Source organism: Lepidochelys kempii, chromosome 3 (assembly GCF_965140265.1).
Source record: "Lepidochelys kempii isolate rLepKem1 chromosome 3, rLepKem1.hap2, whole genome shotgun sequence".
NCBI classification, from domain to species: Eukaryota; Metazoa; Chordata; order Testudines; family Cheloniidae; genus Lepidochelys; species Lepidochelys kempii.
Genome location: NC_133258.1, coordinates 125,611,388 through 125,638,967, shown reverse-complemented (window position 1 = coordinate 125,638,967; position 27,580 = coordinate 125,611,388). Strand labels below are relative to the sequence as shown.

General features: G+C 41.1%; 1 protein-coding gene across 6 annotated transcripts in view; it reads left to right on the top strand.

Moving 5' to 3' along the window:
• Window positions 1-16,143, top strand: part of LOC140909185 (uncharacterized) — a 101,546-nt gene extending 85,403 nt beyond the window's left edge. For 4 of the 6 annotated variants that reach the window (XM_073337892.1, XM_073337893.1, XM_073337889.1 and 1 more), the window contains 5 exons: window positions 2,210-2,275; window positions 5,079-5,185; window positions 7,466-7,526; window positions 11,385-11,590; window positions 14,845-16,143. In XM_073337892.1, coding sequence (XP_073193993.1) covers window positions 2,210-2,275; window positions 5,079-5,185; window positions 7,466-7,526; window positions 11,385-11,590; window positions 14,845-14,923 — 519 coding nt within the window. In that variant the 3' untranslated portion in view covers window positions 14,924-16,143. Of the gene's footprint in view, window positions 1-2,209; window positions 2,276-5,078; window positions 5,186-7,465; window positions 7,527-11,384; window positions 11,591-12,437; window positions 14,144-14,844 lie in introns of those variants that run through there. The other 2 variants (XR_012158127.1, XM_073337891.1) reach the window with 2 other exon arrangements.
• The last annotated feature ends 11,437 nt before the right edge of the window (window positions 16,144-27,580 follow it).

Genomic DNA, 27,580 nt, shown 5'->3' with positions numbered 1-27,580 from the left:
TGTAAGTCAGGAGTAACTGTTGAAGTCTGCAGAGCTACAGTAATGTAAGACGAGAATCAGGCCCCAAGACTCTAGAAAAGATTCAGCGTAAGGGGGGAAAACAGGTTAAAAAGAAAAAGCAACAAGATCTATTTTCTGGTTTCAGAGTAACAGCCGTGTTAGTCTGTATTTGCAAAAAGAAAAGGAGGACTTGTGGCACCTTAGAGACTAACCAATTTATTTGAGCATAAGCTTTCATGAGCTACAGCATCCGATGATCTATTTTCTGTAATCTCATTCCCTAATAAGTGGCAGTATCCCTAGTAAATAAAATAGATGTTGAGAGGGAAATACTTCTCTTGAGGCTGGTTTCTAGAGTCCGTATGTATTTTGGATCAAGGTGATTTATGAGGTCACCAGAACACAGGATTTCCACAGTGTATTGTTTTCTATTGCAATATGGATTGGAGATTTAATGACTGCTATGTTGCCCTTTCAGTTTTCTCCACCAGCTGGCTACCTTTGCTTTGTATTGAAGTAAAGGAGTATGTGGGTCTGTCTGTCTCTCTGTCTCTCTCTCTCTGCCACTGTTGTAATAGCTGCAGTGGACGTTGCTGATGAAGTTGCAATTCATTGTTCTGATGTCAGGAAGAGAGCAGTGATGTTTGAATCTGGGATATGCCTTTGTGTAATGTGAGCTAGAATACATTGATTATTCTCTGGTGTATTTATGTCTGCAGCCCTAGCAGCGTGGGATCTCTGGATCTCAAGATCTCATAAGCTAAGCACGGTTGTATTTGCATAGGAGACTTCCAGAGAATGTCCAAAAAGAAAAGGAGGACTTGTGGCACCTTAGAGACTAACCAATTTATTAGAGCATAAGCTTTCGTGAGCTACAGCTCACTTCTTCAGATGCATATCGTGGAAACTGCATCTGAAGAAGTGAGCTGTAGCTCACGAAAGCTTATGCTCTAATAAATTGGTTAGTCTCTAAGGTGCCACAAGTCCTCCTTTTCTTTTTGCGAATACAGACTAACACGGCTGTTACTCTGAAACCAGAGAATGTCCAGGCACCCTAGGAAATTATGTTGATGACATAGGTGGCATTTTGCCTTTGCATCATTACTGAACCATGTGCGGCCCTTTCAAAGAGCCATAAAACAGAGGGTTTTTTCCCTTTATTAATATTTCTTAATGGATTTGCTTTTTAAATTGGCAACTGAATAGTAAGACATTAATATTTCTGCATTGCTTTGGAAACAAAGTGCTAAATTATAGTAGTACCATGTTTGTCAGTGGATAAAAATAAATGTACTTTATCAGGAAATCTAATAAACACACTAATAAATGTAGCTTCTAATACTTAGGAGATATATGCGTGTTATTTTTCTCCTTTTACAGGAGGGGAAATTGAAGCTTAGAGAGGTCAAGGGACTTGCCCAGGGCCAGACACTGAATCAGTGGCAGAGCCAGGAATAGAATCCCACTTTCCTTCCATCAAGTCATATGGTTTAACCACTGTCAAGGTTACAAATTCTGTTCGACTGAAAAATTAATACCAATGCTTTTGGTTTTTTTTCCTTATGTTAATAATGTCCTATCTGCAGCCAGTGAGCCAAATTCTTCTGTTACTTACACCCATTCACCTTATTTATGTGCTTGGGGCTGCATGGCTATTCACGAAGGCACAAGTTGGCCTAATTATTTCATTCTATATAATTTCAATTAAAATGTGACTGGTTAGGGGCTTCTGTACATGAGGTCAGATTCTGATCTGTTTCACCAGTGAAGTCAATGGAGTTACTCTGCCTATGTACATGGGCGGAATCAGGATATTTGCCCTGAAGCTGGATATTTCAAATCCCCAGCCTGTCTCTTAACTGCTTTGCTCAGATATGTTGGATCACACCACTTGAGCAAGCTAACAGTTGTTTTCAGGAATGCAGTTGCAGCAGTAGACCATGCTTATTTAAAATCTTAGCTCTCTGTTTTCTTTAGCTGAATGAGACCTGAACAAGGCAGCTGAGTTAGATATTCTATCCAACTTTTGGATCACATGACTGTGGCTTTTCTGCTGCTACTTTAAATTACCGTCAGCTTCTGAACTTCTCGAGGCAGAGGCTTGAGGTCTTGTTGGTGTAAGATGAGTGAAGCTATGGGCCATATTTGGTGAGCTCCACTTTAGTTATCTCTTTCATGCTAAATCTGAGAGTTGAATTATTTCCCACAGCTGCTGCTTTCTTGGCTTTCTGAATTGCAGAAAAGACCTGAAGAGCAATCCAGAACTCAGGAGGTGGTGAGTTTCCTTCAACAAATCTTCACAACATCTCTGCATCACCCACCCTCCCCACCAGAAAAAAGAAAGAAAGAAAGAAAAAAGTTTATTTGAGCCCTTGTAATTATTCTGTCTGGGAGAGGAGCCAAGGTGTCGAAGTATCAAAGTGAAATTCAGAAGAGTCAAGAGCAAGCAGAGACTTGAAGGGGAAGAAAGGGAAGTAGAAAAAACACTTGTCTTTATCATGGTAATAGTAATGAAGCTGAGCAGAAAAAGCCCAGACAATGGGCTAGGTTACTGTACTATAAACTGCTTCCTGCCACTGAAATTCACAAGTCACCTTTACTTGGCTGATTAGAGAACTACAAAGCCAGGCGAGCTGGTTTTGACTTTCTGTCAGAAGCTCGCCAATACTTAACATTTCTGATATTCAGGGCTGCCCTGTAGACACAGTTTTTTTGCTCCTGAAAAATGAAATGTAGACTCAAAACAAAGGAGCTGCTCTGTGAGTTTATTGATTACAAATTATGAATGATAACATTTTGGGCCTGACACTGCAAGGTGTTGAGCACCCTTAACATTCTGATTGACTCTGATGGGAGTTGAGGCTGTTCATACTAGTCCTTCGGTGTCAGTTAAATGTGGGGTGTATCCCAAAGATTTATCTTGCTGCCCCTCTCCAAAGTCTGTAGGCTGGCTGGCCCTGTGCATAGTGGGGTGCCAAAGGTGGATGGGATTCTGTCACACTTGGGAGGGGGTCAGTGAAAAATTATTTCACAAGCCAGGCTCCTCCCCCACTACCCTACCCCCAAAATGACAAGGCCAACTCTGTACCTTCTTCTAAGCTTTCTTTTAAATCCAGTGCCTCTGTCCATGCAGTTCACTTCAGGGATCCAGCCCTTCAGGGACACAATCAGGCTTTCTAATCAATTAGCTTAATCCTGCTGTAAACTTGCCTATTTGCCATTCATGTCAATGAAACCTTGGTTACAGTGATTCTCTCACCACAAAAGCTTTTTCAAAACAAAACAAAACACCTATCTGTCCATCTGTATCTGTCTACATGGCTTTAAAGGCAAAACTATAAGACAAGGAAAGGAAATGTCCGCAACAAAGAAACACCCTTTTCATAACCAGACCAGTTAAAATAACTTAGTCAGCAAAATGTGGAAGGATTTTTGGGTGACACTTTTTACCGTAATAATTTTCCTTCAGGGTGGAGAAATTACTATTTTTTTAATTATTTCAGTAGATGAGTATTGATGTATTTGCTCTCTATTGTATAACTTTTATGCACATGAGTAGTCCCACTGAAATCAATGTAAAGTTACACACATTTCAGTCTTTGCAGTATATGGACCTTTATAAATGGTTATTTAAATTGCACCATAAATGTACATAATGCTTCATAGCATATACATATTTATATGAATAATAAAAGGCTCTGACCCTGCAATGAGCTCCACATAGGCAGATTATTGAAGCACAGGCATCTGTCCATGCAGAGGTCATTAGAGGATTGAGAACATAGTATATTAAGTCAATTTTTCTTAAATAAAATTTAAAACACATACACTAGCCATTTGGTATTTACAACTTATCCCTGTATATAAGTTGTGTATAACTTCATTAGCTGTTTTGAGCATGTATTCGAAATGACTTTTTGTCTGGTCTTTTACATACAAGGGCTATGCAATGATGGGGGTACAGTACAAGTAACGAGAACAGGTTTTTTTAAATGTACTTGAGCAGTCCATTGAGCATATAGACTGGGACAAGTTCTGCTCTTCATTTCACTCATATAAGCCTATTGATTTTTATTAGGGTTGCAGAGAGGGTCGAATGTGGAAGGCACTGTATAGCAGGCCATTTACTTCAGTCATTGATTAAAAACTGATCCTGCTTCTAGGGTCTGATGGAAAGCCCATTGAAGAGAGTAGAAAGACCCCGATTCACTTAATGGGCTTTGGACTGGGCCCTTAAGTAGCTCAAAACTCCAGAAACCAAACCATTTGTATTAAAAATAAAACAACTTTTCTATTTTGTTTTATTTATGGAAGTGTTATTGGCTAACTCAATCCCTGGGTGTTGAGAATTGTTCAGGTTACAAAGAAGGCCAAACTTATGAATAAATTAGAAGAAGATTGAGCCAAAGGAGATCCATGTAATGATAAAATATGATTACAGCTAAAAATTATTATTCAGGTGTAGTTATTAATGTAGGAAGCATTTGTATGCTATGCAAACTGGGAGAAGTGTACTAGTGGGTGGACTTGTGGGTAACCAGACCAGCCACAAAGTGATAGGAATGAACTTTATCAAAATAAGAGGAAGGCACTACCTCTTAGGATAAGCTGTTTCAGTGCACCAGACAGCTAGAACTTTAGGGAAAGCTAAATGCAGCTGGAAGTGTGCTGCAGGTGACTGTGAATATTAAAAGTATCAGTGTTTTTAAAATGTATGTTATATGAAAACTTACGTTTCCTTTGATGAAAATTAAACTAAATTAAAAATTTACTGGGCTCATGCTGATCTGACATACAAGGTGTAAATTGACTTCTGTATTGTTACTATGGGTTTATGTCACTGTAATAAATTAGACTGTTTCAGTATTGGTAGTAGGACCTATTGAGTGCAAAGCTCAAAACTTTTTCAAATGAATCAAGTGCATAGATATTTCAGGAGGTAAGAGTTAGTACAGAAACCTAAAAGTAATCATCGTCTTTCATTCTTCCTGAATATAAAAGTTGCTTTGAATTTTCAACCTTCTGCTCAATAAACTCGTACTTTGTATAAGTTGTTACATGCTATTTTTTATTTACAGCGCAAACCTTTCAAAAGGACTGGGAAGCATTTCCACCATGAACGACATCTGATTTACTTGCATCATATGTATCATCTCGCCCTTCTTAATATGACGTCTTCCAAGAGGTCAGTTAATGTTATGAACAAACTGTATGAAGATGTTTGTGCAAGTTAAGTCGGGACATTTTCGTGTGCTGTATTTTTCTGTTTTTAACACACAGCTGTGTTAGCTGATATAGTTCATAAGTCACTTAATGGTCTACACGTGAGGTTGGAATACCAAGTCTCCTTGGAGTCATTGGTACAAATCCTAGGAGGGCTGGCTGAGCCCTTCATCTTTCCAAGGCAGATAAACTAAAGATGGGATTCCAAGGAGGACTTAAGTGCTCAGCTGCCATTTCAGCCGCCATGCAGCTTTTGTCTCTAGTGTCGACTCTCATTTGTAACCTCACTGCTGGAAAAACACAGGCACAGCACATAGTCTTAGTAGTCATTCTGGGTATGTTTACGCTGCTGTTAGATACTGGTGGCTGGCCCATGTCCACTGATTCAGGCTTGCGGGGTTTGAGCTAAGGGTCTGTTTAATTGCAGTGTAGACATTTGGGCCTGAGCTCTAGGACCATCCCACCTTGCAGGGTCCTAAAACCCAGCCTGACCCCAAATGTCTACACAGTCATTAAACTGTCCCTTAGTCCGAGCCCCTCGAGAGCAGCTGCAGGTTTTTAATTGCAGAGGAGACATACCCTCTGAGACCTGACAGACTTGTACCACAGTATGACTTTTTAGGGCACTGTATTTAACGGCCTCTTTCTAGTCACAGGCTTATAGCAGCATTGCAAAATATGAAGTCTTGGCCCGCTAAGCCAGACTTTTATTAGACAAAAGGAGAGGGATAGGAAAGAAAAGAAGTAAGGTGGGGGAAGGAAAAGGACACACGAGGGATGGGTGGGATGGGAGAATAAAGTCTCCCATCCCAGGTGGTATTCGGGATTCAGACGTAGCCAGTACAACTGGAGATGCCATCTGGGTCCCTCTTTCTTGGCCTGGTCTGGTCAGGACATCTCAGGATCAGGATGAAGAAGGTCCAGGCTCCCAGGAGATGGCAAGGGTGAAAATGATGGAGCTCGTTTCTTCCCTTTTTTTTCAGACAGCCAGCATTCCAGTAGCCTCTGCTAATTTTCAGCCCACCGTCTCTTTTTTAGGACCCCCAAAAAGTAGCAATGGGCAGAATAGTCCATTCCTTCATTGTTTTGTTCATTCACTAGGCGTACTTTCCAACGCACCAATTTTGGTTCATTAATTTCTGGTCTTACACTTACCAGGCATAATTTTAATACAGTCCTTGAGTTTTATATCAGTAGTCCTTTGTGTTTGGACTATTTCAGTCTCTTGCTTTTGCACATTTTCCTATCAACATTTGTTGCTATAGGTTCTTGTGACCGCTAATAAACGTTCTTACAGTATTTACAGTTAAGAACACGTTTACTGTAATTGTGCAGGCCCCCAGTTATTACAACACTACTCCCTGGATTTAGCATCTCGTGTCAATGACCAGTTTGGGAGAGCAATGCTACAGTTCATATTTATCTAAGAACTCCTCATCCACCCTCCATCTGGTGGGACACTACTTGCTAATCTCCCATAAGTGGGAATGCACAGAGGGCCTCAAACAAGAAAGAAAAGTGAACTGTCATTCTTCAAGAGTCATCTCTGTGCATTCACACTACCCATCTGCCTTCTCCTCTGCCCCAGAGCTCTATATAACATGAGGACTCAGTCGGTAGTTAGGGAGAAGGAACTGAGGTAGTTGCAGTCCTTCATTCAAAGTAGGGCAATGATGTCATCCTCTCACAAGATCTTTCATGTGTCCTCCCAGCAGACACAAGTTTTCAAGGTGCTTCCGTATCTCAATGTCAGATGCCATATCTGTAAGTGGGAATGGACAGAGGTGACTCTCAAAGAACACTATTTAGGAGTTATCATTTAAGCTGGGCAAATTTTTTTTTAGAGAATGGTAAATATGCCCAAAAATGTAGTTTCGGAGCGACCAAATCTATCCTCTAATTCAGGTCATATTCAGTAAGGAGTTAGAGCTGAATAAAAAAAAGAGGGAAATTTTTTTAATAACGTCAAAATGTTTCATTTCACAATGATGTTTCATTTCAAGTTAAATCTATCTGAAACTATTTTTTCCAGTTTTTCATTTTGGTGAGAAAAAACAATTCAGTTTTGATTTGAAATTAACCAAAGCGGGATTTTTCCCCCCCTTAGCATGGCCACCAGTTTGAAAAATTAAATATTTGCTCAGCTCTAGTTATGATAACATCTGCTGTGTATTTAAAGAGTGATGATCCTCACTGCTTTCTTCTAAATTTGCTTTTCTCTGTTTGGTGCTACCTGGAACAGGCTGCTGGAGAAAAATGGCCAGTTTGCAGTTGCTGAAAAAGAGCACAGTGTCCGTGATCTGGTTAGTAGTCAAATGGTCATTGCTATCATCTGTACCTTCTGCATAGATTACTACTACTGTTAATGCTGTTTTTCTTAAGTGTCTTAATGAATAGTTCACCAACGCAAAGTAATAACTAAAGCGCTTTTCTTGACTGTCACTACAAATGCTACATGCCTAGAATATGATTTTATTTTAAAGCTTTACAGTATGCTTCAAAGTCCAGACTGCATATCAGACAGATCAGTGGTAGGTATGTGGATTTGTGCACTGGCCTTTCACCTTACAAAACCACCACACAATTTGTTACAATTGATAGTCTCTGTAGAGGCCCAGGATTGAAATATTAGGGTTCAGGCCAGAGGGTCATTAGTAGAACTATGTGCGGAAGTTTTCACAATTCCTATATGTATTATGCCTGAATCAGTCCGCACTATTAGCTTCCTACTTACCTAACAGCTAAAATAAACTTCAAACTAAATAAACTAAACCCAGGTGAAATCTTGACTCCATTAAAGTCAAAGGCAAAATTCCCATCAACTTTAGTGGGGCCACAGTTTTTCTCCTCCCTCATTTTCAATCTCCTTTGCAGTATTACATGTTAGCTAAAAGCAGGGGAATGGAGTAAGGCATTATTAGGGGACTTGGTTATACCTAGGCTTGGCAGAATTTGATTTTTATTTGTTTATAATTTTGACAAATAATATCAATATTTATTTGAAAGCTTTTTTTTTTTAAGATCATTATTGTTTTTAAGGTTTCACAGTTGCAGGAAATTACACAGGGGCCAGACAATGAGAGTGGTCAGACAGTGGTTATTTAATGACAATAGACATTGAGATTCAAAAAGTTAAAGCTTTTATAACCAGTAAAACACAAATTGTCAACATCACATGTCAAAATACACAGAGTAAATATTCTTAAAGCAAACGTATAAGTTCTCAAGCAGAATTTTTCTTACTTTGCCCATTTTGATTATTATTGATGGAAATATTTTTTCTTGTGTTTGGGACTGTGGATGATAAAATTGATGATTACTGACGTTTACTGATAAAAATTTTATCCTTCCAAGTCAAGTTATACAACTTTAAAAAGGTGTAGTGCGAACATGACCTGTGTCCCCACCACGTAAGTGGGACCTAACACAAGAGAATGTGAGCAGTGATGTAGAATAATATAAATGTATTGTAAAATAAAGATTGTGTGACTTCCCCTAGGCATATATTCTGTTAGAAGCATACTTTCCACACAGAACAGATTAAAAAACATGTTTTGTATACAATTGTGTGTAAGAGATGGTTTTCACTAAAACATTTTCTGAGTCTTTTGGACATTACTTGCATAGATTACTACTACTGTTAAGAAAACAGCATTAAGTGTTTCAGAAGAGAAGTAGGACCAATCTTTCTAGACCTGGATGTTTTAGAATTAGGTTCCTAAATCCATATTTAAGCCTTGATACTGCAAATATGCATCAGTGTTTGCAGGATCAGGGTCTTAAATCACTAAATAAGTAACCCGTTTTTCAGTGGAGATGTGGGTGCTGAGCACCTGTGAAAATCAAGTCACTTCTTTAATTGCCTAAATATGGGTTTTAGGTTCTAACTCTAAACACTGCAATCTTAAAATGTTGGGCTCGAGTATGCCACCTTTTTTGTGCATAAAAGTTCTCTTTACATCTCCTTTGTACACTTGCCAGTTTTTATTAAGATCTTGAGTCATCAGTGAAGCCCACTTACAATGAAATTGGGTTTTTGTTTTTGATTTTTTTTTAATAGAAAACCTTTACTCTTAGCAGAGGCTCAGTGTAATGGGAATTGCAGTTTGCACATTGCATGGCACAGAAACTGTTAGGAACTTTCATTCTACTTCACTATAAATGGAGTTTGTCTGTATCTTACTTCACCATAAGCAGTTTCCTCTGTCTGTCTGAAATTACAACTGGTCAAAAAGTTATTTGCTAATAAATAATTTAGCAATTAATGGGGAAAATGTATAGAATAAATCATATACAAATTATTATTCCATTATCTATAGAGCTGGTCAAATAATGACAAAATGTATAAGTGAATAATCTATTTCAATACATATGTTAGAATTCATTGGATGACTCGATCAGGACATTCAGGTGGCTGAGGACAGACATTGGGATGGATTTTAAACAGCAGGCCAAAACTTTACTAAACTTAGCACCCCTCCCCAGTGTTACTGCCCTGTTTCCCTGTTCCAGGCCTAGAAGAGGATCCAATGTGGGGTTTACAGTGCTCCTATCATGTCGCCCATACCACAGGCTAGACTCTGCACTGCCTACCCCTAGGATTCAGATTGCTCTGCTGAATCCTCTCACTCTCCTCCTTGTGAAGAGGATAGACGTATCAAAGAAGGACCTGGCTCCGTGCAGACTTCAGGTCTCCCTTTTCCCCATAGGCCTGAGGTCCATCAGTGAAATTCCAGGTTTCTTATTTCTGGGTGCTGGCCCTTTCGACCTTTTATCTGCACTGGACACCAGCTACAAGTTGCAATGGACTAAGTAGTCATACAATTCCTAATGTTAAGTCCTATTCCTATTTAGCCTAACTGTGTCTCCATGAGGCTATGAGGAAGACGAAAAAAACTCAATCACCTACAATTTGGCCCTGATAAGAAAAATTCCTTCCTGACCCAGGTGATTGGTCAGATCCACAACATCCTAAAAACACAGGTCCTATACAACTGTGGAGAGGGAGGGTGAGTTCAGCTAAATGGGGAACCAGGCTCAAGAAACGCTGGACACAGGTTTAAATTAGAGATTGTGGGGAGCAAGAAGATAATTGGCTCCTGTCTCCTTCTAGCTGGTCAGTGGGCAATGGAGCAACCAGAGGGGTCTATATTCTAAAGACGTCTGGTTCCACAAGGAGCTAATCAAAACTCTCCGACCCAGGAAACTGGTTTGGTGGTCTTATTGTTATGAATAATTCTAACAGTTCTTATTGTAACATTGTAGTTATGTGTTATGGCTAAAATAATGCAAAAACTCTTCAAGGCAGAGAAACATTCCCCCCCCCCCCCCCCGGGTCCAATCCTGGTTCCACTGAAGTCAAAAGTAAAATTCCCATTGACTCAATGGAATCGGCAGTAGGCTCTATCTTTATAAAATGCCATAAAAAGGTGGCACTAGATTCATTTTCTAATAATAAAAGCTATAGAAATATATGAAAGCTGAAGGGAGACTGAGGGAATAAGCCAATCTAATTCTGGTAAAAATCATCTCTTGCATTCCCATTTGATGTATGACAGATTATGAGCATAAATAAGAAATGTTATTTCAAATTAAAAGGAAATAATTTCTCTTCTGTTCCAAATGACTGGAGATGCCTGTTTATTGAAAAATACCAAAAAGCATCACAGTCCACAAAGGGTGTATCTTACACTGGATAATGGTCTTTATTACTACACTGGTTTCAGGTATTTATGATGCTGGATTGAAAAGGAAATTTCATTAACTTTTCTTTCAAAGTGTCTCCTGCATGGTTCACTGAGCTATATCATGGTCTGGATTTTATAGGCACTTCAACTGGATATCAGCTCTGAGTATGACCCTACTGGCATGATTCCAGCTGAAGTAGTGGTCACAGAACAGCAGGGAGAGCGTCTCCTTTAGAGTCTAAAACTGCTATCTGTCTGAAGAGGATCATCTAGTTCTAGTAACTAACAAATATGAATCACAATATGAATATGAGGTTGAATTGAACATATTATGTTGCCAGGTGCCTTGTTTCCAATATCATTTGGGGTTTGGTTTTTTTTTGTTTTTTTTTTACAAGAACAATTTGCAGTGTTCTGCTTTGAAAATGCAGGGCTGCTTTGTGTAACCTCCTCTTGTGCTTCTGTTATCCCAAGATGGAATACTTGTTTCCAAGTCATCATAAACAACCTGGAAACAGCTCCACTGAAAGAGGAATAGAGGGAAGCACATTTCCCATTTTGCTAGATAGGAAACCGCATGAGCAATGTCACAGGGGCTTCTCCAAAACACGCCTAGTTTTTAAAGAAATGAAAAACAATTCAAAGGAGAAACAACATGAAAATAAAGGAGCTGTTGAAATGTGAGTATGCTACATGCTTTGCCTATGCTCTTTAATTTAGACTGGAAATAGAAATTTGTTATATGATGTATAATAAGGGTTCCATCCCCTTATTCCTTTTGTAAATTTTACTTGAAACATTGCAGCTCTTAAGAGTGATCACACATTAAAATACATGTAAGTGTGAGCTTTCAAATACCCTCGCTGGTGAATATTCAGAGCATCACACCCTGGCGCTTGCTTCTGAAGTTAAGATTAAACCTGCTGTGCAAACTCAGGATACATTTTAAAATGTCCATAATTTTGTTATTTTGAAACTAGATCTCTTCAAGCAAAGCACATACTCCTCATCCAGGACTATGTGCCATGCATACCAAGTTGGAAATTTTAAAATCAAGCTGATATCGAGTTTATCTGACTGTAGGAATGCTTGTTAATATATTTCTTACCAGTCAACTGTTCTCATGTGCAAATAAAATCCATGTTATCTATTCTGGAGTTAAAATGCACCCGAAAGTTAAGAGAGTATGAGAAAAAGATTGGATATTCTCTATCCAAAAGAAGAAAATGAAAAGCAAAAATCATAAGTTTAGAACAGAAAATCTATCTCAACCATAGTTATGAGGTTGCTACCACAGCACTGTAATACAGATAAATACACTGAGAAATTATTTAGATTGGTTATTTCTACTAAGCTTTTCTAAAGATGTTTTGGATGTGTCTTATAGTTTGGAGGATCAGAAATACAATAACAATACCTTTGCCCCTCAAGAAATGATCACTGTGCCTCTCTCTTACCATGGAAGATGTGGTTCTGAAAAATCCAGATGTGGCATGTATTTTTATTTACTCTTTTGTCCCCCATCAGGTCAGTGCTGTATAGCCTGGAGGAGCTGTCATACACTTTTACCCCATAGATTAAAAGTTCCTTGTAATACTCTGAGAACAGAGCTATTATAGCATCAAATTCTACCTTCCAATGCACACAGAGGGCTCCCCTTGAGATCAGTGGAAGCTGTAAACACAGAACAAAGGTCAGAAATTGGGCCAAGTGACCAACAAATACATGCAGAAACTCAGACATTGGTGGGGTGGGGGGAGATCCTTCTTTTCACTTAAACTGCTCTATAGGAGCATCATTCATCCACTGCTTTATCCCTTTGAAATGGTGGGAAGTCAGGCAGAGGGGAGGATTGAATTTGCAGTTACTTATGCTAACAAGCCCAGCATACCCTGCCACAACAAAGACACAGTCTGGGTTTGGCAAATGTCTTAGGGTTCACCACCAAGAAAGCTTCTCCACCTTTAAGAGGTTCATCAGAGCAAGACCCTTGCTACCAATCCTTTTGCTGGCCAGTAGCCTTCAGGGTGAGTGGGACTATATTGGGGCAATGAGGGGTGGGTTTATCAGAGCATCACAAGGAAGTTATAGGGGTGAGCAAGGCATGGCAGGACATATGGAGCATGAGGCAGGGAGTGGGCCTGCTGGGGAAGAGGGAGAAAAGATATTAGGGAACATGGGGAGATTACAGCTAGAAGGCAGCAGGGGAGTACTCCTACCCTCTCCACTGGATGGACCTATTGCAGATTGCTGGAGAATTAAACCACTTTGAGCCAGAGAAGAGCTATAGATGTTCTCCTGGTGGAAAGCCTAAGGTTATTGGTTACAGCTGGCCAAGGCACCAGGCTGCAGCACCCATGTACTGGTGCCCCATGTTGGGCTGTCTATCAAGGGAAGAGGACAGAAAACTGCTAGTGCTCACCCACCTTATACTTCTGTATTTCCGCCTTCCCTTAATGTGGCTATTTATCTCCCCAACATTCATGTTTCCCCATGTCTTCTCCACACTTCTGTTTCTTCCTTTCTGTCCCACCGTACAAAACACTTTTTTCATACATCTCTAGCTCTGTAACAGTGTGTGGAGGATGACATATAGTCAGTGTGTCCAGTAGTTTTCTTTGGCAAAACCATTTGGCTGTGACAAATTACTGCAATAACTTTAATATTTCCCATTCCTGTACACCTATATCAGCTTAAAGAGGAGTTGATGTGTGAAATGAAAAACCTAAATTTTTTTTTTAATTTTAGAGAACCACAGAAATACGAGGAAAACAGTGAAAGAGTTTGAAGAGGGAATATTTTAATAAGTTCCATCTAAAAGTTATTAAATCTTGTCCCAAAAAAATAAATAGAAAACTAAATTCTCCTGTGAAAAACTATCATAGCAAATTTGGAGACTAAAACCAATATTTACTGGGAAAGAGGGATTTTTCATCTTGTTTTATGTGCAAATCTCAAAGCAATCCCCTACTACTCTAGTCCCATTGTGCCCAGCTTTTACAAAGGGAATCGCTCCTCCCCTGCAACTGACTTCAGTAGGAGTTGTATGAGTAAAGACTGCAGGACCCTAACCTTAAATGTTACCAACATCTCTGCCAAACATTAGAATGAGAGGATGGGCTTCTACAGCCATCTTCTACTTTAAAGTAAAGCCTACAGCTTTAGCTTTGACAATCTCCCATTTAAAAAAATCCCTTTGCTCATATATAGGCCACTAGTATAGTTTTATTTAGGGGCATCAGAAGTAGAGCAAAAATTCAGAATTTTTGTCCTTTGAGAAATTCCAATACTTTACCATTTTTATCCCAAACTGGGACAAAAAAATTGAAATATCAGTTCTTTTGCAAAATGGAAATTCCAAAAAAAATCAGTTTGGAAATAGCAAAAGAGTTTCTCATTTTTTATCAAAATGAAACGTTTCAACATTCCCAAATCAAAAATGTTTCATTTTGGTTAGCTGAACTGAACCGCCAAAAAAAATTCATTTAGAGTCAGTTCAACAATGATTTCCATTTCCTTAGTGTGTTGCATGGCTTTATGGGAGTTGTCTGATCTCCCCATTCTCCGTTATAGCCCAGGCCACCTGGCCAGACTAGATCACCAATGATGCAATTGAAGTAATGTGAGACTCAAGGCACACCACACAACTTGGGCAGAGGGGTGACCACGTTGTATGCTGGGAGATGTGCTCTGGGAAGGAAGCTCAGCCTATGGGGCGGGGGTGGGAATGGGAACCCAAACTACTACTCCCATGAAGCAAGGTGGCACAATAGAGAAATAGAAATTTTATAACAAAGTATTACAACATGCTCTCACAAGCTGTTTCAACCAAAAATGTTGAATATGCAGCCTAATACATATGTAGGTTAATGCCTCAATACAGTTATAAATGTATACATCTCTGATCTTAATTTTTTTTTTTTTTAAATTTTAGGAAGCTAAGTCAACAGTTACCTACTGGACTACTTATGTGGACAAAGAATCCATTTTCTAAAGTAGAAAAGGATGACTAAAATACAGAAACTCACAACAGCAATGGAATTGCAGGTTTACGTAGATCTTTACGTTGTAACCCACACACATTGTGATGTACCTAGATTATGAAATCACTGTACTAAATGTAATTGAACTTCCTACAGGCCAAAATCTTGATCTCATTGAAGACAAAGTGAAGGTTGTCATTCACTTTAATTACAGCAGGATTTGGCTCTAAAGCAGTGCTACTATGGAGTGGTTCAAAACAGATGATAAATGTGTCTTGTGAAAATAGATAATTTACTGTACAATTTGGCTGGGTTCCTAATCTTTAACTGATCTACAGTATTAATTGTTGGAACATACCCCAGTGAACCAGTTGATGCTTTTGTTGTTGCAGTTTATCCTGATGTGATAAAATCAACAATAATTTCTCATTGAGCTCTTGCAAGCTGAGTGATGAACTCAAAGGAGGAAGATTTTTTAAAAAGTAGAGAAGTCTAGTTTAAGAAACAATGACTTAGATGCAAGACAAGCTTTCACTTAATCAAAGAAGGCAGACAGGCTACTTATGGGCATTTGGTCAGAAATACACTTAACTCATAATTCTTTAATCTAAAATCTACATGTAAATCTATAGTGTAAGCTTCTAAACATTCACTATAAAATTAAATGTGCTCAGTTTCAGATGTTTGTTTTTTAATGGATGCAACAAGCTTATTGCGTGTCATGCTGTGGGAGACGTTGCACTTCACACACAAGTGGGCTCATCAGCCATTCTGCAAATCAAACACATCACTGGCTGTTGTGGCAGAGGAGGACACTTAGCACTGTGAGGGGAGAGACCAACTCAGCAGAAGAGAGAGCAGACTTGAAAAAACACCAAAAGACGGTGAAATAATGGTTCTCTACTGAAAGAATGCAAACAACTCATAGGTGTCATAAATCAGATTACTTGGAAGCAAAATAATTTGAGACTATCAGTTGATGAGTAGGTCCCCTCAGGCACTGCTTCCTTGACTGACAGTTCTGCTGCTTCCAATCCCTGCAGTAAAGACCTACCCACCTGTGAAGGTTATCAGAGAACAGGAGGGAAACATCCATAGAAAATCATCCATCATGAGTGAGATATTAAAGGCAATGTTTTAAATTGATCAAAGTTTTACATACTTGAACCATCTTTATATGTTTTATCTGATTCTTTAGGAAATGTAATATCAGTGAAATTGACAGGCTATCATCTTTGGTTTTCTGACCCATTTTACAGCTGTGATGCTTAGAACAAGTTTAGCCAATATCTCCATCCCTCGACCAAACTGGCCAACTTTCATGCAATTTATGCATGGATGAATACAAATTACTGATCATGGCTTTAAAATGTTGGAAGAATGGGGCTGGTGCTGCATGTTATTGTATATAGATACAATCACCACTGCACACCTGATAAGTAAATATTCCTTCATAGTGCATTACCTTTAGTATTAATATCCTGTGGACAGAAGACAACATGCTGAAGTCAGCTGCTAGGGTCAGTAATCTCCATAGCTATGAAGCATTCCCACTGCTTGTAAAATTCCTCCATTGCAAGTTTCAATTTGAAGAAGTGAGTACCTTGACAGCCAGAGTATTTTAATAAAACAGGTCACTTATGTAAACAAAAATGTAAGCAGTAGACCTCAAGACAGGAATTAGAAAATGAAGAATGTAATAAGACACTTCAGAAATAACAAAAATGAGGCTGCAGTGAGTCCACTACTTTAAGGTGTGTTCGTTGTTAAGCCACTTCAAGTCCAATATTAAAAAACATCTATCTTCTTTACAGTTGAGGGGATGTTTTCAGCTCCAAGTTGTCGTCTATGGCTGATGACCAAGCCTGTAGTTGCAAATATGTTCAATCCAGTTGAATCAATGACAAACAATTCCGTGAGGGTTTAGCAAGATTCCACTTCAAGATAATTAATTTGATTTCCAACTTGTGTTTTTTTAAAAAGCATTCAAAATATAGCATAAGGAGTATGAAACAAGTTACTTTAAATCTCCTCTCTGTCCAGTGAAGAAAATCTGCCAGCCTTTATTCATGTCTAAAAGAGAGAAGGTTTTTTTTAAATGGAAACAAAGTATATATATTTTCTTAGCCCTATATTTCAAATCACTACAACTAAAGAGTCAGCATTTAGAACACTATTAATACACCTACAATACATGCAAGTTTTCAAAACAGATTAGTAAAGAAACTAGTTCTTAAAAGCAGTCACAGTGCTAAAATGTAAAACAAAGATTAGACTTTTTAAAAAAAAAACAATGCTCTATGGCTACGCTTAGCTACTAATAAGTGAACCATTAATTGTTAGGCCCAAGAGTTATACCACAAGGATTATTCATGTGTTGCCCTGTTTTGACATATCAGTCTGCATTAAGATAGGGGAGTGGTTCCCAAACTTTAACAACCTGTGAACCACTTTCACTAAAATGTCAAGTCTTGCGAACCCCCTCCTAAAAAATGAGTATTTCCAGGGATTTTCTCCTTTACCCAAGTATAAATTAGAAGAGCAGTGATCTTGGAAATATAAAATTTGTTTTTATGACATGCTTATTGCATACTATTTATTGTTTATCATTACAGTATTTTTATTACATTATGAAAACGGCAACACTCTTCCAAGATCTCACTTTCATAGCTTTTATCACTTTGAATAAGCCTGTTATAAGACAAGGCTCCTATGTTTCATCAAGGAGTATCAGATGTGAAACAGCATGAAGGGATGTAAGAAGCCAACTCAGAGTTCCTCCTACACAAGCATTCAGGTCTTCAGCAGTCCAGGCAAATGACACACTATACAACAAAGCTTAAACTTGTTCTTCATAATAATTTTAAAAACAGTACTAGCTGTCTATTTCATTTTAAAAACAGCAAAAAATATTCACCTCTTTTCATTTCTTATAAGGAGTCTTGAAGTTTAAATCTCCTCAGTGTGATAGATGTGCTTGCTTTGATCTGCTTAGCTCTTGGAAGTTCAGGGGTGCCGGGCTGCCCAGGGTCCCTAGGGACAGCTCTGTCCACCATTAGGGATTCCCCCCGCCCTCCCCAAGAACCCCCTGTAACATTTCACGAACCCCAGTTTGGGAACCACTGACACAGGGCATTGTAGTGCAGATTATGCAGAAATGCTTAATACTTTGCTGCAGTGTAGTGCAAGCAACCTAGTAGAAAGAATTAATATTAGATGACTATAAGAGTATCAGTAAGGATTACTATTACTTTTGTAATTTTATACACTTCTCTTAAAAAGGGGGGTTTAAGTTGTCACCTACACTTGAAACTTCTTTTCCATTTTCCACAACAGAATCAGGTTCCCATAGGAGAATTTTTATTCAAGTCCACATAATTACATATTAAAATAAAACGTAGACTTTGGCACTTAAATAATATTAATCCTTCCGCACTAAACCTCTAGTATCACCCAAGAACTAAAGTAATAGATCAACAACCTGTAAATGCACATTGCAAGCTGAATTTCCCACAAAACTAGAACTTCTAATTTTTGGGTCAATTTACTTTTTTTGAGAGCATTTAGAGTCCTAGCATTTGCAGAGAGACAGAAAAACAGCAATAGTTGAGTGCAGCTAAAAGTACGCATAATTAAATTCATATGGTAAGGTTACAATTTTTATTGAACAAAGGTCCTTAACTGTAGCACTAATATCTTAGATTATTAAAAATGAAAATTTTCAAATTAATTTTTATTCTTGTACAAGATGAATTAAGTGCAAAAAGTTAGTCCGTTTTGTGATATGCAGCCAAGAGCCATATCTTTTCTGCATATACAAAGAAATATTACATTAACTATAAGTCCAGTTGCATTCTCCCCCTTGAGGGAGTGTTAATTAACTGAACATGCATAATAGTTTACTTTAGCCTTAAAGTTATGCTTTTACTTGCTCTCTTCCATTCACTCCTGCCTTCTATTCTTCCTTCTTTGTTCTCTCTTCCACTGAGTCTCTTGCATCAGAGTTTTCCTCTCCATCTATTTACATCCAGTCCTAAAACTCATCTTCTCTATTCCCCCCTCTATCTCCCTTATTTATTCTCTAGTTCTTTTCACAATTTCTAAAACACCCCCCATTTCCCTCTCCCATGCTCTTCTATTGCCCATTCTCACTGACCCTATTCCATTCCTCCTAGCCAATAGTTTTGGTTCTTCATTCCCATAGCACTACTTAGCTGTGCAGTCAGGAGCCAAGCACACCTTTGCTTTCTGCTGACTCCATGGAGCCAGGAGCAGTGGAATTCCCATTGGCAGTGGACAGTGAAAGGAAGGAATTGCCAAATGCTGCCGGAAAGCACTATTGTGGAACACAGCAACATTGCCAGAAGGAGATACATGGACTACAAGAAACACTCCAGGATCACAAAGCTCAAACCACAAGGAAAGCACTGGCACAATGCTGCAGTGTTTAGGATGTATGCATGCATTTAAACATTCATATCAAACAAAAACTGTTTACTGACATTAGACGTCACAAGCACATTTCTATTAAAATTAGGTTTTGTAAACGCTCTTTTTTTAAAAGTAAAAAGATAGCTGGGAGTATGAAGTCCCTAGCAGCTCTTTTTAAAGGTGTTTACACCTGCAACTAGAGACAGAGCATGATTTCAAATTGTTTCACTAAGGGTACATCTACACTGCAATAAAAGCCCAGCAGCACAAAGTCTCAAAGCCTAGGTCAGTTGACTCAGGCTCAAAAGACTCAGGCTGCAGGGCTGAAAGTAGCATGTAGACATTTGGGCTGGATCCTGAGCCTGAGCCCTTCCTGGGTCTCAGAACCCAGATGCCAGCCTGAGCCTGAATATCTACACTGCTCCTTTTAGCCCCACAGCCTGACACCCCACAGCCTGAGCTTAAGTCAAGTGACTGGAGCTCTGAGTCTTGGTGCCAGAGGTTTTTAAATTACAGCATAGACATACCCAAAGCTTTTAAAGAAATTCCTAGTCTTTAGAAAAGTAGTCCCCTCTATGCGGATTTAAAAAAACCTCAGTAGCATAATACTAACCTGTTAATGTGTTGTTATTCTGGACAAGAGAATTTATGGTCTATTTAAAAAAAAGCACAAGTAACAATCATGCCATCAGTTTCCAAGTTTTGGAAAGTTAAGCTAAATATCCCAACAAATTTTCATGACACCACTAGGAAATTGTGCCTACCCACCCCTTAATAGGTTGGAGGAGTCTCTCTTCAAAAACAGATCAATTAGTTAAGGTAAGATAGGACAGAGTCTTGGCTTTAATGCATGATCAAACCTTTCCCTAAGAAAGGCATTTTGTTTTTGAGAAAGACATCCTTCCTTTTCTAGTAGGTTCCTTCAAGCAGATCTAAAATTCAGTCCAAAATATGAGTTAGAAATCTATAATACTTGCTAATTTTTATATAACAAAACTAAATTAGCAAAGATAAAGCCTAGTAGTGTACTATCCCATAGAAGATCAATTGGTTCCATGCTCCAGAGAGTGCAGTGGAAACTAGAGATGCCCCAGAAGGCATCATCCCTATGTCACAGAGGTCAGAATAGTCTGGTGTTGTATGAGAATTCTTGCATTATGACCTTTATATGTTCCAGAGAATCTCTAGTGAACTCTGAACACCAGCAGACATTAATAAAAATTATTTTCATAAGAACGGCAACTTGTTCGAGAGTAAGCCAGTAAGCCCATATAACAACTCTTAGCTTAGTTGAGTTCTAACAAAGTACTTTCATCCTTACCTGCGATTCACTAGTAACTTAAAAAACTTTTTGGAGATGGAAGCTAGTGCAGAATACAATTGCTTACTGAGCACAGTTTCACTGGGATGAATGACACCAGTACTCTGGAATCTGCACTGGTGGTCCATTGGTCCCCAGATGCAGTTTGTCATTGGTTATGACTTATAAAACCCTAAATAGGCCTCCCTCCTTGTGCCATGCTGCCACATTTGCGGTCAGCACACATACACAAGCTTTTTACCCCTGGTTATAAGTGAGGAGAGACTGCCAGGGGGTGTTCTGTGAGGATACCAGGACTACTGCTGGGTGGGTAGTCTTCCTGTCCTGTAAAAAACTGTCAAGATTTCAAAAAGTTTCCCATTCCACATCATGTTTAATTGTTATGCAGTGCCTAGATACACCCAACTGGCAAAGAGAATTTATGTTCATAGTACTTTGTAAATGTGCATGCAGTTTACCTCATTACAGGAGGCAACCATTTGATGGAGGGCTCTCAGGGATGAATGCATCTGCTCAAGAGACTTTAGCTCCTCCTATTTGAGTTTTTAAAAGGAAATTTTTTAAAAAAAGGAAAGACAAACACCATCATAAATAATTTTACACACACGTACTACCACTTTGTTGGAGGACTCAACTCTATGCTTTGGTTTCACATTTCTTCCCAAAATATACCTAAACCCAGTCCACTTCCATTTTAATTGTACATTTTTAAAATGTTACGATTCTGGCTTTAATAACATTTTCTATAGCACCAAGCATCTCAAATGTTTTACAAACAGTAATATATTAAGCTTCACAACATATCTGTTAAGGGTAGGTTGTATCATATATACCAGAGGTGAGCAAACTACGGCCTGCGGAACCCTCCTGCCTGGCTCCTGATCTCCTGGCCCAGGAGGCTCACCCCTGGCCCCTCCCTCGCTGTCCCCCCTCCTCGCAGCCTCAGTGCACTGCGCTGCCAGCACAACACTCTGGCCAGCCGGGAAGTGCAGTTGCAGATCCACAGCCTGACCCGGTGCTTTGGGTGGCACGGCTGTAGCATCACCAGCCACTGGTGCTCCAGGCAGCATGGTAAGGGGGCAGGGGGTGTTGGATAGAAGGCAGGGGAGTTGGGGGTGGTGGTCAGGGGGCAGGGGTGTGGCTAGGGGCCAGGGAGGTCAAGAGGGCAGGGAACAGGGGGTTGGATGGGGCAGGAGTCCCAGCGAGCAAATCAGGAATGAGAGGGAGTGTTGGATGGGGCAGCAGGGGGCAGTCAGCTGGGGGTGGTGGATGGGGTAGGAGTCCCGGGGCGGGGAGCCGTTAGGGGACAGGAGTCCTAGGGGAGCCATCAGAAGGTGAGAAGCCAGGGGTGGGAGGGGGTTGGATAGGAGGCAGGGGCTGGGCCACGCCTGGCTGTTTGGGGAGACACAACCTCCCCTATCCGGCCCTCCATACAATTTTGGAAACCCGATGTGGCCCTCAGGCCAAAAAGTTTGCTCGCCCCTGATATATACCTATTATGCAGATGGAAATCTGAGGCACAGAATGGCTATGAGATTTGCACAAAGTCACAAAGAAAGCATTATGTTAACAGAAACTCCTTTTAATATTCAGCAAGCCACACTTATTTCAGTAGCAAAGTTGTACAAAATACTCAATAGAATAGTTGGCCTCAATGATTTTTCTGTAATTTTGCAAGTCTCTAGCTAAGTTTTCATAACAAGATCACTACCGTAGGATGAGTCTACACATACGATGCATTTTAAATAAAAGGAGCTAAGTCCACAAGGCAGACTGCATTACTTTTTCTGGCACTGACCCGCACAAACAGGCTTTTCACTACTAATCTAAAAAGCAGCCCCTTCCTGCGCTGAAATTTGGGTGCGTGACGCAAGTTACTTGCTTCACAATAACTGCAAACTACATCCTTGTAATGTTTTAGGGAAATGTGCAGGTGATACTGAGATGTTTGTGTTGCAAAGGCGGCCAGGCAACAGCCTGGTTAACTCTTTCCATTTTAGATAAAAACCCTAGAACCGTTTTCTATGGGCTAGGTTTTGTAAACACTTATTTTGACATCCTCTCCGTTTAAGGTCCAGTCACACCGGGCACTCTCCTTTCACGCGGTGCTGGCAGGGGGAGAGCGCACGGGGCTCCCACCGCCTAGCCCCGGCGCTGACCCAGAGCCACATCGCACGTTCACATTCCCTGGGTTCAAGTTTCCCCTCCCGGCGCCAGGGGAGCGGAGGGCAGCGCTCAGGCGAGGACGGAGCAGAGCCTGCCGGGGGCACCTGCCAATCGCCGCCCCGGAACACGCGGCACCGTCTCGGCTTGCGGGGCTCCACGGCCCGTTCACAGGCATCACGTTGACGCTCCTCCCCCAGCCTGCGGCGGGCCCTTACCCCGGCAGGCTCGGCCCGAGACGGGGACAGCGGGGGGGGAGGCGGGGGCGCGGCGCGGGCGGGTCAAGGCCGCCGACCCCGGAGCCAAGCCCCCGCCCGCCGGACTTGGCTTAAACATCGCGAGATTTCAGCTCTTCGCGCTGGGGACGAGTCTGCGGGGCCGGCGGGAGGGGCTCGCCCTGGTTTCTGACAGCGGGCGGGGAGGGGGAGACTCGCACGGCCGCGCAGAGCTGGGCCAGCCGGTACACACCGCGTATCGCCACAGCCACGACACACTCCGGGAACCGGCGACGAGGCGGGTCGTCTCCGCTCCCGTGACAGCGCCGAGGGCCCAGGGCAGCCCATAGCCGCCCCCCCCATTCCTGGGCTGGCGCCCTGGCCGGAGAGAATGTGACCCCCCCCCCCGATCCCAGCATGCACCGCACCACCGGACGCCACCACGGCCCAAAGAAGCAGGCGCTCGTGATTCCGCGAGGACAGCAGCGCGCGTGGGGACGAGAAGGGGCGGGGCTCTACTCCAACCTGCAGCCGCGCGGCCTCCTGGTCTCGCGCCGGCCCCGCTCTCGCGCCGGGGGTCTGGTGCTGCTGCTCCTTGCCTGACATGGTGAGAAGCCCCCCAGAGAGGGAGGGGAGGAGTCTACCGAGCGCGCGCACGCGCGCCCCCCGGAACAGGCCGGCGTTTGAATGCGGCGCGCGGGGCGGGGAACTACCGCGTGGTGTCACGTGGGAGGGAGAGGCGGTGGCGGGTGTCCTCCTGGCGGGCTGCCGGCGCGAGACGCTGGTGCCGGGGGAGGGGTGGGCGCCGTAGCACGCGTGCAGAGCCGTCTTGCCTCTCATGAGCAAAGCAGCATGATGAGAGCATCGCTGAACTAGCCTTTACTCCCCCCTGGGCTCCAGCCAGCAGAGCCCTGTTGAACCTCGGTTAGTTAGAGGTGCTCCGGCCCCAAGGGAACATGCCTCCCATCAGGACTGCTCCTAGGTTTCACTCCAACAGGCAGGTGCTAAGCACCCATCTACACAATGAATTTTCTCCATGTCAGGGGTCCCGTTATATTCCTCTAGCCACAAGGCATAGACGCAGCGTGATCTCACTTATGTATATGGGACTAAATGCATTATCACACACCACATTACTGAACCACATTAAAGCACTGGTCTTTTGTGATGGGGATTACAGACAGAGCCTTGAAATTGACAAGACAGCCCATGTAAAGAATGTGGCCTAACTACACCGACATAAACCTTACGCCTCTCCTGGAGGTGGAGTTATTAGGTAGCTGTAGTAGGGCACTTCCATCAGCGGGACAAGGCTGTAGTGTGTACACTGACATAATTAGGTCGACATAAGATGCCTTACATCAACCTGTGTAATGTAGACCGGGCCTAAGGGACTTGCCCCTCAGCAGCTGTGGAACATGCTCCAGTGGGAGTGAGGAGGGGGGCGCGCTCAGAATACCAGTGGGCAGGGCGTCAGGCAGAAGAGGCAGGGGTGGGGGGTAGCTTCCCTTAAGGGAGGGTTCGCCTGCCACCCATGGAGCTGGGGGAATACTTATTTGACCAACTAACACTGACATTGATTGGGAACTTCCTGTTGGAAGGGGATGGGGTCTGTGATCATGCCCCAAACCAAAGAGAGAGCAGGGAGGTAGGAAGTGGCCCAAGGAAGGCTTGCCTGGTGCACTAGGAAGAAGTGATTGAGACATTCCATGCCTTGGGCCATGACCCAGTGGAGAGGGAGAACCCTGGTCCCCTTGCTTTTCCCCCTTCCCCCTGGTCCCTGATGGACCACAATTTGATTGCTGGGCCTGCTGACCATCAGGCAAGTCGGTCCTGGAATTTTGGGAGTGGAAAGACTGTTGAGCCACAGTCTGCCCACTAGGTCTGCTGGCCTCTGAGTAGAATCCTCTACATCCTTACATTCAGTTTCTGATGCCGTGTAAACCAAAAACATACACTACTTCACCTGCAAAGCATTTGGGAATCAAAATCTAAATCCAAACAAAATTATATTCAATTCCTGTGTAACATCACTCCCATGCCTCAACAAATTAACCTCCAGACCAAGAGAACAAACAACCTCACCCCAAACTGAATTATGCTTAAGACTTTAGACCAAAACCTACAAACAACAATATATAAGTTCCTGGAAATAACAGATGAAAAACAGCAAAAGTTAGACTGCTAAAAAACAACCTACAAACTACTTCACCATTGAACAACAATAATGGAATATTGGCAGAAATATGGCAGAGAGAGCATCATACCAGGTACCAATCTGTCATTGAATCATAAGTTGACAACAATGACAAATGGACTAAGGATAGAAATTCAAAGACATTGTGAAACCCTATCGTGGGTAGATCAATGCTTGAGTATATCTACCTCTGACAGATATCCAAGATTTCCCTTCTTTTTACACATTAACAAAACTTGAATAGCTTATAAAATAACATGAACTGGCACAATAAAATGTAATGTGTGGATATGCCTTTTACATATACAGATGAATACAAGTTCTGTAGGCTCAATTAGACCTTCCATTATACTTGTGTTACCTTTTCATCTTAAATTCTGCCTTCAGTGACATCTAGACAAACTTATTGCTTTCAGTGGGTTGCATAGCTGTAACTATCAGGAACTAAGTGAACAATTCTATTAGTGGTGCGCAAGAAGGAATAGAATCTTCTTCTTGCCCTCCTAACTGCATTGGGTCTGTATGGCTAACAAGACAAGAGTAAAACATACCAAAAACTTATTTTTGTCACTAATGTAAGTAGATACAACTCTGAATACACAAATGAAAGAAATGTTGAATGAAAAGGTGTCTTCTTTTTACCTAGTGTCTTTTTGGAGCAGACTGCACTTAAAGAAATTAAAGAATAAGCTCTGTGTTAACCTCAAAAGCTTTTCTCTTTCACCAACAGAAGTTGGTTCAATAAAAAAATATTACTTCACCCGCATTGTCTCTTTAAGAAATTATTAATTTATTTAAGAAAGAGACTGAGAATAAAAAGTGAAGCAGTGGACCTAATTTCCTTGGATTTCAGGAAGGCTTACACCACAACAGATAAAGTGGACAAGTATGGTATTGATGGTAAAATAGTGAGATAAAAAACCCCAAACCACAGTATGCATCCAATGAAGTGAGCTGTAGCTCACAAAAGCTTATGCTCAAATAAATTGGTTAGTCTCTAAGGTGCCACAAGTACTCCTTTTCTTTTTGCGAATACAGACTAACATGGCTGTTACTCTGAAACCTTGACTTATTAACTGAGACCACAGAGAGGTATAAATGGTTACTGATCAGATAGTAGGGAGGCGACAAGTAGAATGCAACAAGGATCAATGTTAGACCCAACCTTGTTCACATTATGCATAAATGACCTGTGAAGGGAATGTTCAGCAAGACTTGCACATTTTCATATGACTTGAAACTGGGAAGGCCAACACCTAAGAAAAGGGACAGTGAATACAAGGTTACTTGATGGGTTTAAAGGGATACAAGCTAAAGAAATGAGAATAGGATTGAAATGTCAACCGGATCATTATGGCCATAATCATAGCAAGACATTGATCAAGAAAAGGATCTGGAAGAAGAAGAGAGATGGGGAGAAAAACAAAACAATTCCAAAAACTGTCCACTGGGCAAAAGGGAAGACAATGCAATCATAACTCTGTGCAGGTATGTTCAATGCTTCTTAATTGTTATGCAGTGCCTAGATAGTAAAGTGATAAACACCTTAGAAATACCAGGCATATTGGTAGACATTAGATTAGAAAGATGTGAGAATATTAAAAGTATCTCGTGTGTCTGGTTTCAGGAAAGCAAATGGATGTATAAATAGATGAACAGAGGAAAAATCAAAAGACCTAATTAGGGCATTGAACTAGGTGTGGAAAGAGCAGACCCCAAATGATATACTGGGAACAATTTGGGGCATCATATTTCAGACAGATTATTGAAGAACTAGAAAAGAGATAGTAAAGGACAACAGGGATGATAAAGGTTCTCTGAGTTTATAACTATGAGGATAAGTTAGGACAGTTCGGTTTAATTATAACTAATCAGAAAAGAGTTTATGAAGCAACATAACGGATGTATAAAATTCTGGTGGCTAGAAATAAGGTACATGTCCCAAAACAGATTTAGAAGCAAGAAATGATAGAAGGTAAAAGACTAATCAGTAAGAGAGTTTGTGGAAAAGTTTTTTAGATAGGGCTAGATCCACAAAGGGGACTGAGGCACAATAATGCAATGCCTAATGTTTAGGCACCTTGCTTCCTTTTGGAATCCACAGCCCCAAGTTAGGCACCCCTACTTACCCACCTAATAATGGGATTCACAAAAGCAAGAAAACTGAGAGGGGAGCAAATTAAGCTAGCCAACACAAAATGCAGAGGAGAGGAGATGTATGTTAAACACTGCACCTCTAAATCTGGGCTGTAGGGAGGCACCTCCCTCTGCTCAGGATACATGGCTGTGAATTCTCCAGGAGTTATGTGCCTAAGCCCTCTTTTGCACATGCACACATACAAAAAGGTGGCAGTGGTGCT